We start from the raw sequence: 15,750 nt of genomic DNA on the forward strand, positions 1-15,750 counted from the left end.
TAAAATTTTAATAAATATTTTTTAATAAATGAAAAATCAAACACACACTTAATCCATGTCGCTATTGTAACATCCTAAGTTTTCATTTGTAATTATTAGTGTTTTCAAGGGGTAAATTGGTCAATTTAGATAAATTATTGATTTAACGAGATTCGTGGGAAACTAATATAGTTTTTGAATCCTTAAACAGTAAAAGTAGGCTATGTTGATGTTTGAGCAGGCCATAACACGAAAGGGAGTTTAAAATTTTGTGAAATTTTCTATGCCATGTGTCGTAGTAGGTATGTCAATGCACCACGACACACATGCAAAATCTATACTTATTAGATTGCAAATCTGACTCGAAAATAAAAGAGAAATAGAGGGATAACGAGAGAGTGACAGAGAAGAGTTTATGGTCTGTTAGGGCATGATCCTTAGGCTACTTTAGAGGCATTTGGAGTTTGAATCACCATTGGGTGAGTTACACATTCCCTTTTCTTCCTCATTATACAAAAAATCTTGTCATTTAGGGCAATGGGGCTTTGATTTTTATTTTCTTAGGTTTAGACCGAACCTATTAGTTTATTTAAAATCTTGAAGAGTTAAATCAAGCCTCTAACCCTAAATTTATAAGTTATATGGTGATTGAAAATTCTTAGTAAGGGTTTGCATGAACCCTAGATATAGTTCAAAGATTTTAAGACAATGTGGGATATTGATTAGTAATTTTAGTGTGTTGGGATGTTTAATATGATGGTTAGAGTGTTTGGAAATGGTTTATGTTATTAGAAAAGGAATCTAGGTATTTTAGACACTTAGAACCCAGAGAATTCAAAGTTATCCGGAGTGATAATTAATGATTGTTACTTGATTGTGTAGATTGAGCATTGCTGAAGTTATATCATATGTATAGAATGTGTGGAGCTAACATTGAACCACGGTAACATTTTTGTGTAACAAAGGGTTAAGGTAATGAAATAATTTACACTGATTAATTATATTACTTAATTGTTTATGAGTAGACATGTTGATTTGAACTTGAGATTTGATAACCTTGCATATTGTGAATTATAGTTTTGTACATAAAAAATATATTTGCAAATGATGAGTATGATGAAAATTATATGTGAATGAGTTGAAAAATTTAAAATGTATATGTGATATATATATATATATATATATGTTGAGTGTGGGCATGATTATGTTATGGGGTGAGAGTTCACCCGTAGGAAGGAGTAGTAGAAGTCCATATGGTATATATCCCTTAGTGTCTAGTGAGGTATGGTAGTGGAGATTTTCTCTTTAATATCCATATGGGATACGGTGTTAGAGAGTAACACTCCTTAATATCAATGATACAATGTTGGAGTAACAATACCTTGATTCATGTGCAATAAGGGAAAATCGTAGTCTGAAAGTGAGATAGGACACCTTTGGCCGGGTAATCTTACATAGTGAGCTCAGATCATTATGAATGTGCACTTGGTCTAAGAGCCTATGGTTTTGGTCGAGGTAATATAGAGGTTCGAATAGTAAAATGATCATGCTAGTAGTAAAAGATTTGTACTGATGAAAAGAACATGTGGTGATATGTTAAATGTATATTTTAAAGTTTCATAGTTTTACTCTCTTATGGTGGTGCATGTTAATTAATAGTAGTGAATTATTCTATTATTGGGATATTTCTTACCCTGTGGTTATATTTTATAAGTGAAGGCTCCGGTAGGGACAAGGAGAAGGAAGGGGCAATTGAAGAGTGAAGAGCATTGTAGTATAGCTTTTCCCCTTTCTCTTTTAGGTTGTAACGAATATTGCTATTATATATTACCAACTTAGGAACATGACATTATTTTGAATATCACTTGTATGAATTTGTGATAAGTGTGCGTATCTTGGTCCAAAATTGATATTGTGGACTAAATGTGTGTGCTTGATCAAGTTACCCTTACAAGTGAAGAATTTGAAAAGATCTACGTGCCAAAATGACCAAGTGACATGTGTGTTAAAATTTATCTACTCCTTTATGTTGTTATGAATTGGGGTTTTAATGATCATTTTGAATGTGAATACTTAATTGTGTGTTATGATTGAATTGTCATGTTGTGTGTGGTCCATTTGAGGTGGTCAAAGTATCTCTTAGGCTAATGGCATTTGGTATTGTAAGTTTGACTCCTTTGTGTGTATTTTGAGATGGAAACAAACCATTTTGGGTTCGAGTATCCATCTTTTAAACGAATGATTATTTGAGTGTGAAACTGGTGCCATTACATAGAGGGCTCAAAAAGCTTCGTGTGGACACTTAAATTACTCAAATCAGACATCTAATGGCGAAACGGCGGGCTTCAAAATTTTGAAGGGCTGTCATGATAGCAATCTGTTGTTATGACAGTGGGTGCGTGCTGCGGTGCAAGAAGCCTTCGAGGGACTTGTCCCTCTATGTCATCTGCTGTGGTGGACAAACCAAAATTTGTAGAAGAATGGCATTTTAACCTAATTTTGATGTAGATTGTTTTCTATGTTTTCGTGTTTGTTCCAAATTGATTTTTTACTATGGTTGGAGCTCAAACAATATTTGAAAAAGGGTTTTCTTAGGATCCCATTATTTTAATTTATTATCTTTTAAACCATCGAGTTGTGATAACTTCTTGATAGGATTTTATTATCTTAGTTATCATAATGGTGTGTGAGTGTTGTCCCGATAATGTCAAGGTGGACATTACAGCTATTCTTGGATCTAGGAGAAAAATTCACATTTCAAGCTTGTTGGAAAGTATATTTGTATAGGAGTTGGCTTCCCTCAATGGAGGGAAGCCTCTTCTGCCTTTTGCTGAAGCAAAGAAAAATTTGAACAGTTCAGATTAAATATTTTTATTTTTTATTTTAAATTTATATTTTAATCATAAAAACTATATAAAAATTTTTAATAAATATACTTATCAGTCTGATGATTCAGATTTAATATAAATGATTTAAATTTAATATTAAAAATTTAAATTGACTTTTTAAGTATACTTTAAATAGTGTAGATATATTTTGACTAGAGCAGTAATCTTATTAAAAACTTTTAATATTAAATTTAGATCATTCATATTAAATTTAAACTATCAAATTAATAAGTATATTTATTAAATTTTTTTATAATTTTTACATGTAAATTTAAAATAAAAATTAAAAATATTTAATTTAAATTAAATTTAAATGGTTTAAATTTTTTTCTACCTCCATTTGGATACCCCGTTTGTTGTTTTTAAATTGTACCCAAACAGTTTTATACATTGCAAAAGGGGGAGTCCTTTTGGAATGTGAAAAGACAAACAGCGGGAATTGTAACCCAACCACCATCCGCCACACGGCAACCCCTTCGCTATATAAAGCAATATTCAAGCTCAGAATCAGCGAATCTGTCGTGGGTGTGTGTACTCAGCAATGCATTAATTTCCGAATCAAATGAATAAAGCATATCGAATATTGCAACTGATCTGGCGCACGCCGGCGACGTCAACCACTTGCAATTTCATCGCAAAAAAGCCAATATCACTCTGCGAGGAGCACACCTGAATTTTTTCAGTTTCAGATAACAACTAATCCAAATGAAATCCAAAACCGTTAGAGGAAATTGGAGCTTGAAAACAAAGAAGTTTGGCTCAACCTCTGTCTTTTTCATTTGCATCTTTTTCTTTCTTTTCGGATTCTTCGGCTCAAGTCTCTTCTCCAAATCTCAGGTCTTTTTTCAAATGCTGTTCATGATCCTCTAGATTTATGTGATAAATTTCTTAGATTATTTGATCGGAAATTATCTGGATAAGCGATCGCAGTGGATTCGCAGGATGACGTATTTGGCCACAGGCCAAGACCGAGGTTCCTTGAATGGGCGAACGATGCGACGCGGTACAATTTGTTACCTGCTGGAGAGTCCGGTGACGATTCAATAACGTCCGTTCCTTTTCAGGTGGGAGATTTTATTTATCAAGAGTTTTGATTTTTCGCTGCGCAATGCCTTGATGCTACCTAAGTTAGAATCAAAACGAATCTAGATTTGTGCCGCATTATATTATTGATTTCCTCTATAAGCTAATGGAACAAACAATTTAGCCGAATATAAAATATGTTGTGGAGCCTTCAAAACGTGCAAGTTTACGTTAATATTTGATTTCATTGACGTTAGTGTGAAAAGGCTGAGATTTGAAGTTGTAGAACTAGTTTATTTTCCCAAGTGTTGGACCTTAGGCGTGCTATTCTGGTGAGGAATTGATTTCTTCTTCAATTAATTTTAGTTAATAGCTACAAAATCGTAGCCTTCATCATAGAGTAGTTCTCGTGCATTAACTCTAAAATTGCTGCATCTATGTGCTTGTGTTCCTTAGATTTTGAGCTGGAAACCTCGTGCTCTGTATTTTCCAAATTTTGCAAATTCAGAGCAATGTGAAAGCATAATTGATATGGCAAGGGCAGGCCTCGAACCATCAATTTTGGCATTACGAGAGGGAGAAACAGAGGAGAATACAAAAGGGGTTAGAACAAGGTAGCGTGCATGTGTCTATAGAATGCTTTACTGTTTTGCTTTACAACAAATTTCGAAGAACACAGTATTCAATAAGCCTTGTTTGAGTCAATACCACAAGAAAGAATATCATGGCAATAACTGGGATGCCAAACTTTTAAAACACATTGTATTATGAACCAAGTTGTAAAATGCTTTATATTAGCTTCTCCACAGCTTATGAACTCTGATTGGGATTATGGTAAATGTAGTTGAGATTTCTGCATCTCAGAAATCGAGGTGCAGGCAGTTCTTGGATGACAGGCTTTAGAAATACAATGTGTTTTAATTCCTGATTTTCAACATGATCTATTTGCTCACTTGAAGAAAAGAAGCAAGATTTCCTCTCAAGTTACTACTTTGGTATCAGAGAGTTCCATTTACTGAGTTCTAGTTGTGTGTTGACATTTTATTGGTTGCGCCGTGCAAGTGCAACCTTATAATTGACCTATGATTTGGTCAGAATGGGTGGCTTGGGTAATGAGAGGATCTTCTCCTCTAACTCTAGATGTACATCGTGTCATTTAATTGAACAAATTCATATAACAAGCTTATAACTTTTTTTAAACAGTTCAGGCATGTTTATTAGCGCATTTGAGGACAAAACAGGAATATTAGATGTCATTGAGGAAAAAATTGCAAGAGCAACAATGATTCCCAGGGTTAATGGAGAGGTAATGTCCCCACTAAACACTCTTTTGAGAATTTGAAAAACGCTGTCATTCCAAATTGACATGCATATCCACTTGCTTTATTTTTGTGAATGGTTTGTTTCACTTCGTACCTGCAATCTGTTTTTCCCCCCTTCTTGGCCGTACCTGTTATCAATATTGTAATATGTAAGGCAATATCTGGAATGTGGAAAAGTAGTTTCTAGAAAGAAAATGAGAAATATACCTAAAAAGAAAATGAGATAGGTTTATTATTTCCTTTCAAGAAAACACTTCTGTTCCTACGAAACATTATATAAGTTTCCCTTTTCGAACTGGTTTCACGTTCTTTAGCAATGTAAATGCTCTTGAGATTGGAGAAAGAGAGAAGATTCTTTTGGCAAGATCGCTGATAGAAGAGCTTGTCTACGTTCCTTCTCCCTATATTTTTCATTTTTCAAATTTCAAATCAGGATGTCTTCCCTTTTGCTTTCGTTCCAATATTTTGGCATGAATATTTCTTGTTCCCTTTCTTGACCTGTGTCGCAGAAAATATTACCCGAGGTGCAGTTTAGAACCTTGACCCCCTTTCATCCCTAAATTTACTAGAATAATGTTTCAGTTGTGCTGAACAGTTCCTTCCTGGCTATATGTTTGCTTTGCCGCACCCATGTTAGAAAATACAGCAGCATGCTTTTGTCGAGGACTTAAATGTTGGATTAATGAGGGACATATAGCAGAGTTGAGACTTATAAGGGAGTCCTTTTTATGGCCCCCATAATAAACGATAGTCTTTTGGTGGTCAGAATGAGTTAAGTAAAATTGGATAATTATAATTTTAAGTTTTCAATAGATAGTGCTTTCGTGGAAGTTATAGAGATAAGTGTTCCGCATGTCATCCAAGCCGCCTTATAATATGTCAAATCCTCCTGATGTCTCAATCTGCTAGCTCCTTTTCTTCCCATATCAAGTCAGAACTCAGAAGCATAGGGAGGTGATCAAAGTAGTGGGGAGAGGGAGGGAGGGAAGAGAGTTGGGGTTGGGGGTGTTGTCCATTTGTGTTTGTACGGTTATACCTTTGCATTTATTGGCTTTCCTTCCTGATCTTCATTCTATCTGCAATGAAACTTTTGCAAACCCTCTATTTACCCGGAGGTCTTAAAATTGTCTGAGGAAATTACCATATTGCTTCAGGCATTCAACATTCTGCGTTATGAGGTTGGGCAGAGATATATGTCTCATTATGATGCATTCAATCCTGCTGAATATGGCCCTCAAAAGAGCCAACGGGTATGTCTGAAGTAGAACTTATAATTCTCATTTGAAAGTTGTTTTATTGATATCATAAGCTTGCTTTAGTTTTGACGTGGTCACGTTTAAAAACCAAACCAAACAGGACGGGGCTTGTAATCTTCAGTTTATCTAACATTTATTTAAGGTCATTTGGCGCGTTGTCTCTTTCTTTTAGCATCAAGACCATTTTGTTACTGTGAAGTTTTTCTTTGAGATTCTAATAAGATCCCTTCCTACAAATATACAAAGTTATTTCTCCTATTGGGATTTTAGAGTTAATCAATCTTTATATGTAAAGGCTATATATGTATAAATTTCGGATGTCTACATTAATTCATTTCTTCAAGTGGTTAACCATCCAGATGGCTTCGTTCTTGCTGTATTTAAGTGACGTTGAGGATGGTGGGGAGACCATGTTTCCATTTGAGGTAAAACTGGCTGGCTGGGCCTCGGATGTCAATTTACATACTTCCCGTTTCGGCTTGAATGAATAGTCAGATACTTAGCGCATCATGCACTCTGCAGAATGGCTTGAACATGGACGGAAGCTACGGTTATGAAGACTGCATTGGTTTCAAAGTAAGACCGCGACAAGGGGACGGACTTCTATTTTATTCATTGTTACATAATGGTACAATCGACCCGGTTAGTATTCTTTTTCTCATAATCGTGGTTACTGGTTACCATTTCTAACTTGGTGAGTCCTTTATCCATTTTCACATCACATCTTTTTTTTTTTTTTTTGGGAAAATTTCTAACTTGGTGAGTCCTTTATCCATTTTCACATCACATCTTTTTTTTTTTTTTTGGGGGGGGGAGAATTTACATCACATCTTAAGTTTAACTTTATTAAACTTAATTGTTAATTATTTACTATTTTACAGTAAGTACTACTTCTCCTCTGGTTCTATTTATAGGGCAAAGAATGAAAAAAAATTTATCTTATTTATAAGTCACCTAATTAAATTTTCATTGTGAATTTTTTCATTTGACCTCCATTGAATGTTGGAGAAAGAAAATACATTGTTAAAATATATATATATATATATATTTAATAGCGACAAAGTTGAGAAATTATTAAATTTTTAAATAGAGTTAATAAATTTTAAAATTTTTCTTAATTATGATAAAATATGTTGAAAATACTTTATAAATAGGACCAAGTAGTAGATACTTATCCTAAATTGATTGCTTATTAAATTCAATACTATTATTATATTATTATAAGTAAGAAGCTCAAGAACCAGCAAAAGAAATAAAATCGAAAAAAACCTGAAAGGGAAGGGATTTAGATATTCTATTGTGATGGGAAAGTAAATTAAAAAAAATGAAAATGGGGCAATATTTTATTACTTACTAACAAATATGCATTTTAATGCCACTTTATGTATAACTTTTTTATAAAACAATGAAATAGTAATTTTCAAAAGTTCTTTCAAAATCTCCTAAATGAGAAATCTTAAAAGCATGAACATTGGATTGAGAAAATTTTGCAGAGTTAAATAATAATTATTGTTTAACGATTTTTGTTCTTTGCGTTTGCTGACTTTGTTGCCAGCCTGTAGTTGCCTTGTCTTGTATTTATCTTGTGGGTTAATAATATATTCATTTTTCATTAAAAAAAGTTTGATGGCTTATAAGTATTGTACATATAAACTTTTCTATAAATTTTATATCATAAGCATATCTCCCCCCCCCCCCCCTTCTCCCCTTCACACAAGCAGAGACTGCTGATTAATAACCGTGCTTTTTCAACAAGTGGGGGTATGCTTGGGAGTTTGGAATAAAGTGAAATGATTATTAATGGGATGGGATGGGGTGGGATGAATATTCCATCCTTTTGGAGTTTGAATGGGAGAAGATAGGGCTGGTCAAAAAAAAAAAAGGGGGAGAAGATAGGGATAGGGTTTTATTTGACTTTTGTTTAGTTATTATAAAATTAAAAGAATCGAATGAACTATGACCACATTTTTCCAATTTTAGACTTTTTTAGCTAATTTAGATGGAAGATTGTGAAAAAAACATTCTTTGTTTTAATTATTTTTCCTACATGACGACTTGATTAAAAAGAAAGTAGGCTAAAGTTTGTACTTTAACTTTAAAATTTTACCCCAAAAAAAAATGTCCATACATTTAATTTTATTTTAACATTTTTGGTAAATATGATTTATTTTTTTTAAATTGTTTTATTTTAATCACTAAATTTTATAAAGTATCTTTTTTTTTAACCCTGGAGCTGTTAGCTTCATCAATAAAAAAATCCATACATCTAATTTTTAAATATTAAGAAAACATTCTCAAAAATTGACATAGTAAGTTTAATTTTTTTAAAAAAAATAACAATTAAGACAAAAATTAATCATTTGGAGCTAACAATATAAGGGTTGAAAGACTGAAAAATATCTTATAAAATTAAAAGATCAAATTGATGCCTCATAAAGTTAGAAAACCAAAACTATATTTTATCCCCCAAAAAAAAAGTATTAGTGATGTTATCTTCATTACATTAAATTTATTAACAACGTTTTAAATCGTGTACATATGCTTTTGTTATCAAATAAAAAATGCATGGATAATTGGCATTTTAAAATTATTTAAATATTTTTGAAAATATTTAATATATTTGTTATGCATAAAGAACAGTTAGATTTTTTAGCCATTCGACTCCTTCATATTCTATTAATAGAATGCTTCCAAACACTACTTCAACTTAGAACCTAGATTATTCATATATAAATAAATTCTAAATTATAGTTCTATACTTTGCAGAAAGTCTTAAGAGTGAACTGCAAATGATGTTAGGTGCATCCTATTATAAATTTTGTCATATATATAGATTATAGATGTTTCTTATGTTATATATATAAATTATGTCTTTTACTTCGGGGCAGCAAAATCTGTACCATATATTTTTGGACAACATAAACAGAAAAGATTAGAAATTTTGTATGCGTTTATTTGGTTAATAAGAAAAATCCTAGTATAAATTTGAAAATAGAGAAAGATACACACTCTTACTCGCGCAGAGACTTTTTTATGAGCACTGCATACAAGTCACATAATTACCTAACAATGTCGCTTTTCTTGCGTTCTTTACGATTTCTCATGAATACTTTGGCAGACATCACTCCATGGAAGCTGCCCAGTGATAAAAGGGGAGAAATGGGTGGCTACAAAGTGGATAAGAGATCAAGAACAGGATGATTAAATCGCGGTGCCTGCAATGATGAATTTTGAGTCTCTGTCATTGTCTCAGTTTCTAGTCTGGCAAGTTAAGAATACAGTATAAAATGAAAATATCGGATGCTAACATTGTACGATATCATATCAAGCAGGTTCTGTAAGTTATATCTTTATTTTTCTTCTTTACAAAAAAAAAAATCATAAACTTGTAACTTGAGCATTCAATCAAATATTCCAAATGCAATCATCACCCAATTCGAAACTCAGACTAAATGGCTTCAAACAAATGTCCGTAAATGTTTAACTTAATTTGTCCATAAAAAATGAAATTAATTCATGTGAGATCTTCAAATTATTACTGCCTTTGTTTTTCTATGTAGATGGTAACAGAAAAATTAAACCTGGTGCCTACTCACTAAGATTGTAACAGTAAATTTAATTATATTTAGAAGATAGAAGGCTATTTATCATAATACTAAAGGGAAAGAGCACAACTGAAATTACAATGGTAATACCTAAATGGTATCTTCATCTAATGAATAACATGCTTGAACTTGGATATTAGTTTCCACCTCCTGAACTCTAGGTGCAGTGCACTCCCAAAAGCACTTGCATATCTGCATGTCATCCGCTCCAGACACTTGTGTGGCTGGCCAGATCTCCAGAAGCAAAACCAAATGTATTTACTCCAAAAGGATGCAGGCTACAGCATAACAGTACAAACACACACCTGTTAGGCCCGCATGACTTCGGTAAAGCTGATGCATTCAAAAAAGCGAACTTCATCTCATGGACTAGGAGTTCAAAGAGAGAATTAAACTGAGATATTTTCTTGTTCAGCCTCTCTTTTGGTCCTTACAGACACTACTACAAAGTCAGTTCCTTCTGCACTCGGTACTCATTGGGCATGATATCCGCTTTCTGAAATTTATTTCGCCTTGTGCATGCTTTGGCATCAGCCAAGGCCAACATCTTTAAGACTTTAACCGTTATTCACTTTCATCAAGTTTTCCTAAGTCTTCCAAAGCAGCAGTATGTATTCACTGTTTACGCCAGTTATTATATGGTTGCTTCCCACATTGCTTCAAGGCATGCATGGAAGCAGCTGCAGTCAATAGTCCCAACACACCAAATGCCATCAATGACGCATTCCCAGCATTTCGATTGTAGCCACCCTGCCAGAGTTACAAGGAAGTAACTATATTATGATATTAAATCAGCAAACAATTATATAAACTTAAAAATATTTTCACAATTTCAGGTGGGGTGCTTAGGAAAATGAAGTGAAGATAAAGTACATTATATCTGAAAATTAAATTTCTATAATCATTATTGCGGTGTATAGAGCATACAATGCTACTAGAATAAATATCAGTAATCAACTCGCAGGAATAGTGGGGCACCATTCAAGCTCAGAAATCTGGGCCCAACTCAACTGTCCATGGGCAGGATTTTTCAAAGCAGGGCATATCATGGTATGGATAAGTCATAAGTGTCATGAAAGGTTGGCTAGAATTTAAAACAGGACTTGTTTCTGTTACTTGATTGTAAGGCATGGAGAATTTTACCCTGGTTTGGATGGAAAGAAAATTAGAGAGTAAAGAAGAATACTAGGAGAGAAAACTCCCAAAAATTTAATTTTACTATTTTTGGAAGTTTTCCCTCCTAGTGTTCTCTCCTATCCAAACCCAGCCTGAGGAATTCACTGTGTTTCTTGTCAACAGGCGTTGATACTTAATAGGCTAACTATATGTTTCCTACAATTCCATGTGCTATTATGTACAAACACTCACTTGCACCAATGAAAGCAGCATTGCTGCATTAGCAGGGGCAAGAGAAAGGCCCATCATCCCTCCACGCAACTCATTAGGCACATACCTGCAATTAAAGTAACACAACTATTAAAAATAACACAATCCAATGAATAAGAGACACCCAAAGTTTAATGAGTTTACATGGTCCTCAATCTGGCGAGTGATGGTAATATGAGCCCGACACAAGCATGAAACAGGATAAAAAGCGTCACTAGAACTCCAATTTCCTGCATATAAAAAAAAAATTCAGACCTGACTCTAGACTTCCAGCTCTACAACCTGACAAGTGCATTGTATGCTTATAAAAATATGAAGTAACTGCACCTGATAATCGTAAGCTATAATAGACAGGACAAGACCTAGTATGATGTATGCATATACTAGGCAGTCCTCAGTCCTAATAGGTAAAGGTCCACTTGTCAGCCAAGGAAATATAGTGCTTCCTAGCATTCTTGAGCCCAGAAAGCATGGATAAATCAATCCTAGATGCACTTCTCGCCCATCAGCCTGAATATACAAAGCACCAAATAATATATCCTGAACTTCGAACAACAAATGTAAAAGGTTGCATAGCATGAAGCCTCCTTTTTAATATGATTATATCATGGAAAAAGGTAGATGTCTTTGCCACAATAATGGCCACAGAAAAAAATACATTAAATTTGTTCACTGACTCTTATTTCCAAGTTGATCAATAAATAGAAGCCTAGAGAAGAGAATAAAAACAAAAATATAACAACACAATGCAGATCAAGAGTTTAGAACAAGTATATAAAACATCTCCACTGCAATGTAAATATCATACCACTACTGTAGGCGCCCAGAGGATCCAAAAAATTCCAATGGAGAAGTGAAGGCAAGCTTGTGCCCATCCCAAAAGCCATATCCTTTTATCTGGAGATAATAGAATTTTCACCTATATGTTATTCTTAGTAAGCTTATAATTAAATCATTGAACAATACATGCAGGTAGTTTTCCAGTAGAACCTCCTAACTCGTTTAAATATTTGTATGTAAGAATTTTCTATATCAAGTCAATCCGTACAAAATTACTTGAACTGATGCGCAAAAATAGGACAACAATTTAATGAGTTATTGATAGACATGTAGGAGTAAACAGGAAGTTAGAAAAAATGTGGATCTTACCACTTAATATATATGCATAGAAGGACATACTATAGTCCTTAAAAGATATTGCTTGTTGATTTTCTGCCCATCCTCGGGAAAGAAAAGTGATACATGCTGTTGCAAGGAAGATGGCTGCAGTGGAAGGAGCAGTTTTTTTCTCGAAATTACCACCAATTAGCCAATTTCCAAACATTTGGCTGGCAATAAAACAAGCAGACTCAAAGAAAACCATTAACCAAAATGTGTCATTAAGAGAATCTTGCCTGTGCCCTTGCTGCTTGCCAAAAAAACAAACAAAAACAAATTGACATTAGATTGTAGATATTCAAACTCAGTTATCCTATATTCTGTGGTAGGAAATGACAAATTTCACTAGACAAAATGACAAATACACTAACACAATAAAAAGAAAAAAGGGACTGTGCCCATATTACTAAAACTGAAGGGAACAAGTCCCAATATAGTGCAAGTGTTATAGATGTCTGGGCTGAAATATACATTTACATGGAATCAAGAGTATAGGAGAAAATTTACTCAATACCTTTTCATGCAAAGTGACCATCCAACTCTCAAAACTGAATGAAAATATCGTGTTGGCAAGAGAGAGACAAATTCCAGTGACAAAAAAGCTTGGATACTCAGAGACCCTCTTACATATGGCAACAAAAAAGTGTAGGATGCCAAAAAATAGGCATACTTTCCTGTGACCTCTACACAAAGAAAATAAGTTAATTGCAGCATGTCAAGAAACATCACCTCAAAATTATAATCACAATAATTATAATTATAATAAATGTATATGTATATGTATATATATGTATATATATCGATGGAGCAGAGTTTTGGATAAGCACTTCAGAATTTCCAAGCTGTTACTTTTCAAGTCTAACATAGCAAAACCATGCTTCACGGTTCAAATGACACAGAAGGATATCATGACTCAGCTAATAGAAATATTAAAAAGAAAAAGAAAAAAAAAATCCATGGAACTAGGCACTACTAAATATATACCGTTAAATTGTTGGCCATAAAAGGTTTGTATTGGGCAGTTTTAAGACCAAGAAAAGAATGCTTGTCAGTCGTCAAAGATAAACACGGGGGGCGCTCTCTTCCTGATATCATTGCAATGAATGTTGACTTGAAACAACAGACAATACTTCATCAACAATCGTTCAAAGTATCAGTGTCCTTCCATATCGAACGTTATGGATTTTTCACTATGAATGGTACGCATTATGATTATCCTTACCATTATTTCAAAAAACTCATCATAAATGTATATAATAATTAACGCAACAAAGTCCAATAATACTTGTCACTTTAACATCAGATTTACCTAAATTGACAATTCTCCGTAAAAGCTGGACACTAAGAAATTAGAAATTAGAAATTAGAAATAATTTATAAACACCGTAGCAATAACAGCAGGCAAAAGTATAGGCTTACACCAAGTCTGAAATCACGCCAAGAAAAGGACTAGCAAAGAGAGACGCTGCATATCTAAAACACAGAGATATAATCATCTGCTCCCTGCCAACTCCATAAGAAGCTAACTCGAACTCGCCAAACGCGAACCACAAGCCTTCCATCACTGACAAGATGAAAGTAAGGAAAATGAAATTAGCACTCACGTAACCGATCTATAGCTAAACTGACTGGGAAATACATTTAACAATTAAAGGAGCTTTGAAAATTGGTTGCAAAGACCGAAGATCAAATTGAAGAGAAGAATAATTTCTTTTGTGGTTTAATTCTGACACCATCAACTTAAGAAAACAAAAAAATCAAGTTCACAAGTTGATTTCCTCTTTTCTACTCGCACATCTTCATGACATCAAACAGTGCTATAGTAAAATAAAGAAATGGAGCACCTGAAGATAGAGAATAGAGAAGGAGGAACTTCCGTTGAAAACGAAGAAACGAGGAAGCGATTCCATGGTCGAAGACTGAAGATGTTCTGCTTGAAATGGAGAAATGAGGGAAAAGAAAGATCGAGAAGCAGCAAGAGAGGAAGAGGAAAAGGTATATGAATGGACTTGGTTCCCAAATCGAGCTCTCAATGGTTATCGCCATCGGATACTTATATTTGAATTAAGACAGACATTATGGAAGAATTTACGTCCTGTTCGGATCTAATATAAACCCTAGATCAATATATAAATAGATGAGATGACGCAGAGATACAGAAGGAAGAGAGAGGAACTCAGGGTCTGAGACTCCGAGATCGACTGAGATGGGGGATTGTACGATCGGCGAGGGATGGACCGGTTTGCTGTTAAGTTTAACCCTGCAAATACAGCGGGGCTTCAATGCCGGTGGAGCTAAAAACGAAGAATGAACGGTGTCGTTGCTTCGGCTAACGTGAAAGCTATTTTAAGATAATTTCGATTTATATTATCCAGGCCAAAAAAAAAAAAAACTTTAAAATCCTCTTAACTTTAAAACAATTATATATAATTCAATTTTTAAAAATTTAAAATTAACCCTTTAATTTTTAATTTTATTTTTTAAAATTTTTTATTATTAATTATATTATTTTTATGAAAATTAAAATTTCATTCAATTAAAAAATATTATTAAATAAAAATATTATATTATATAATTATTTATAATAAATTTTTTATATTTTTTAAACAGTTGAAATAATGATAATAAAAAAATATTATTATTATTATTATATAAAATTTTAACTGTTAATGTTTATATTAGTTAGTTTTATTCATGTTTTTTTATATTATTAATGGTGCATGATTTTATTATTTTAAAAGATAAATTTTTATTTATTTTTTATGTTATATTAATATAATACATATAATTAAAGTATTTAAAATTTTATATAATAATAATAATATTTTTTTTGTTATCAATATCTCAACTATTTAAAAAATATAAAAAATTTATTATAAATAATTATATAATATAATATTTTTATTTAATAATTTTTTTGATTAAATGACATTTTAACTCTCGAAAAAATAACATAATTAATAACATAGAGTTTTGAATAAAATTAAAAGTTAAGAGTTTAATTTTAAATTTTTAAAAGTTAAAAAAAGTTATATATAACTGTTTTAAAATTCAAAATAATTTTAACATTTTAGCCAAAAAAAAACATAAACAAGCAATTTCACACGTGGCACGTACACTTGAGTTCATGTTT

General features: G+C 32.9%; 2 protein-coding genes across 4 annotated transcripts; one reads left to right on the forward strand and one right to left on the reverse strand.

Annotated features, from left to right (window-relative positions):
* The first annotated feature begins 3,300 nt into the window (after positions 1–3,300).
* LOC129311247 (probable prolyl 4-hydroxylase 9) lies at positions 3,301–9,878 on the forward strand. The gene is made up of 8 exons (XM_054953400.1): positions 3,301–3,704; positions 3,809–3,931; positions 4,347–4,504; positions 5,094–5,196; positions 6,367–6,462; positions 6,828–6,893; positions 6,991–7,110; positions 9,587–9,878. The coding sequence occupies exons 1-8, from the start codon at positions 3,573–3,575 to the stop codon at positions 9,671–9,673; spliced, it is 885 nt and encodes a 294-aa protein (XP_054809375.1). The 5' UTR covers positions 3,301–3,572; the 3' UTR covers positions 9,674–9,878.
* Positions 9,388–14,929, reverse strand: LOC129311246 (uncharacterized). 3 transcript variants are annotated; one of them, XM_054953396.1, is made up of 10 exons: positions 14,462–14,929; positions 14,037–14,181; positions 13,132–13,300; positions 12,609–12,867; positions 12,268–12,356; positions 11,787–11,969; positions 11,604–11,689; positions 11,442–11,526; positions 10,164–10,823; positions 9,388–9,683 (listed from the first exon to the last, which is right to left on the reverse strand). In XM_054953396.1, the coding sequence occupies exons 1-9, from the start codon at positions 14,661–14,663 to the stop codon at positions 10,689–10,691; spliced, it is 1,353 nt and encodes a 450-aa protein (XP_054809371.1). In that variant the 5' UTR covers positions 14,664–14,929; the 3' UTR covers positions 9,388–9,683; positions 10,164–10,688. The 3 variants fall into 3 exon arrangements, with proteins under 3 accessions (XP_054809371.1, XP_054809374.1, XP_054809373.1); XM_054953399.1 differs by having other exon boundaries at positions 12,609–12,864; positions 14,462–14,927; XM_054953398.1 differs by lacking the exon at positions 9,388–9,683 and having other exon boundaries at positions 10,070–10,823.
* Between the last annotated feature and the right edge of the window lie 821 nt (positions 14,930–15,750).

Source organism: Prosopis cineraria, unplaced genomic scaffold (assembly GCF_029017545.1).
Source record: "Prosopis cineraria cultivar Desert tree isolate PC_DT_omini unplaced genomic scaffold, ASM2901754v1 PC5, whole genome shotgun sequence".
Taxonomy (NCBI): Eukaryota; Viridiplantae; Streptophyta; class Magnoliopsida; order Fabales; family Fabaceae; genus Prosopis; species Prosopis cineraria.

Coding starts and splice junctions, on each gene's coding strand:
- LOC129311247 (XM_054953400.1), top strand. CDS start 3,573: ATGAAATCCAAAACCGTTAGAGGAAATTGGAGCTTGAAAACAAAGAAG. Junction 3,705..3,808: donor GTCTCTTCTCCAAATCTCAG/GTCTTTTTTCAA, acceptor GTGGATTCGCAG/GATGACGTATTTGGCCACAG. Junction 6,894..6,990: donor AGACCATGTTTCCATTTGAG/GTAAAACTGGCT, acceptor TGCACTCTGCAG/AATGGCTTGAACATGGACGG.
- LOC129311246 (XM_054953396.1), bottom strand. CDS start 14,663: ATGGCGATAACCATTGAGAGCTCGATTTGGGAACCAAGTCCATTCATA. Junction 12,868..13,131: donor TGGTCACTTTGCATGAAAAG/GTATTGAGTAAA, acceptor TTTTTTGGCAAG/CAGCAAGGGCACAGGCAAGA. Junction 11,527..11,603: donor CTCGCCAGATTGAGGACCAT/GTAAACTCATTA, acceptor CTTTAATTGCAG/GTATGTGCCTAATGAGTTGC.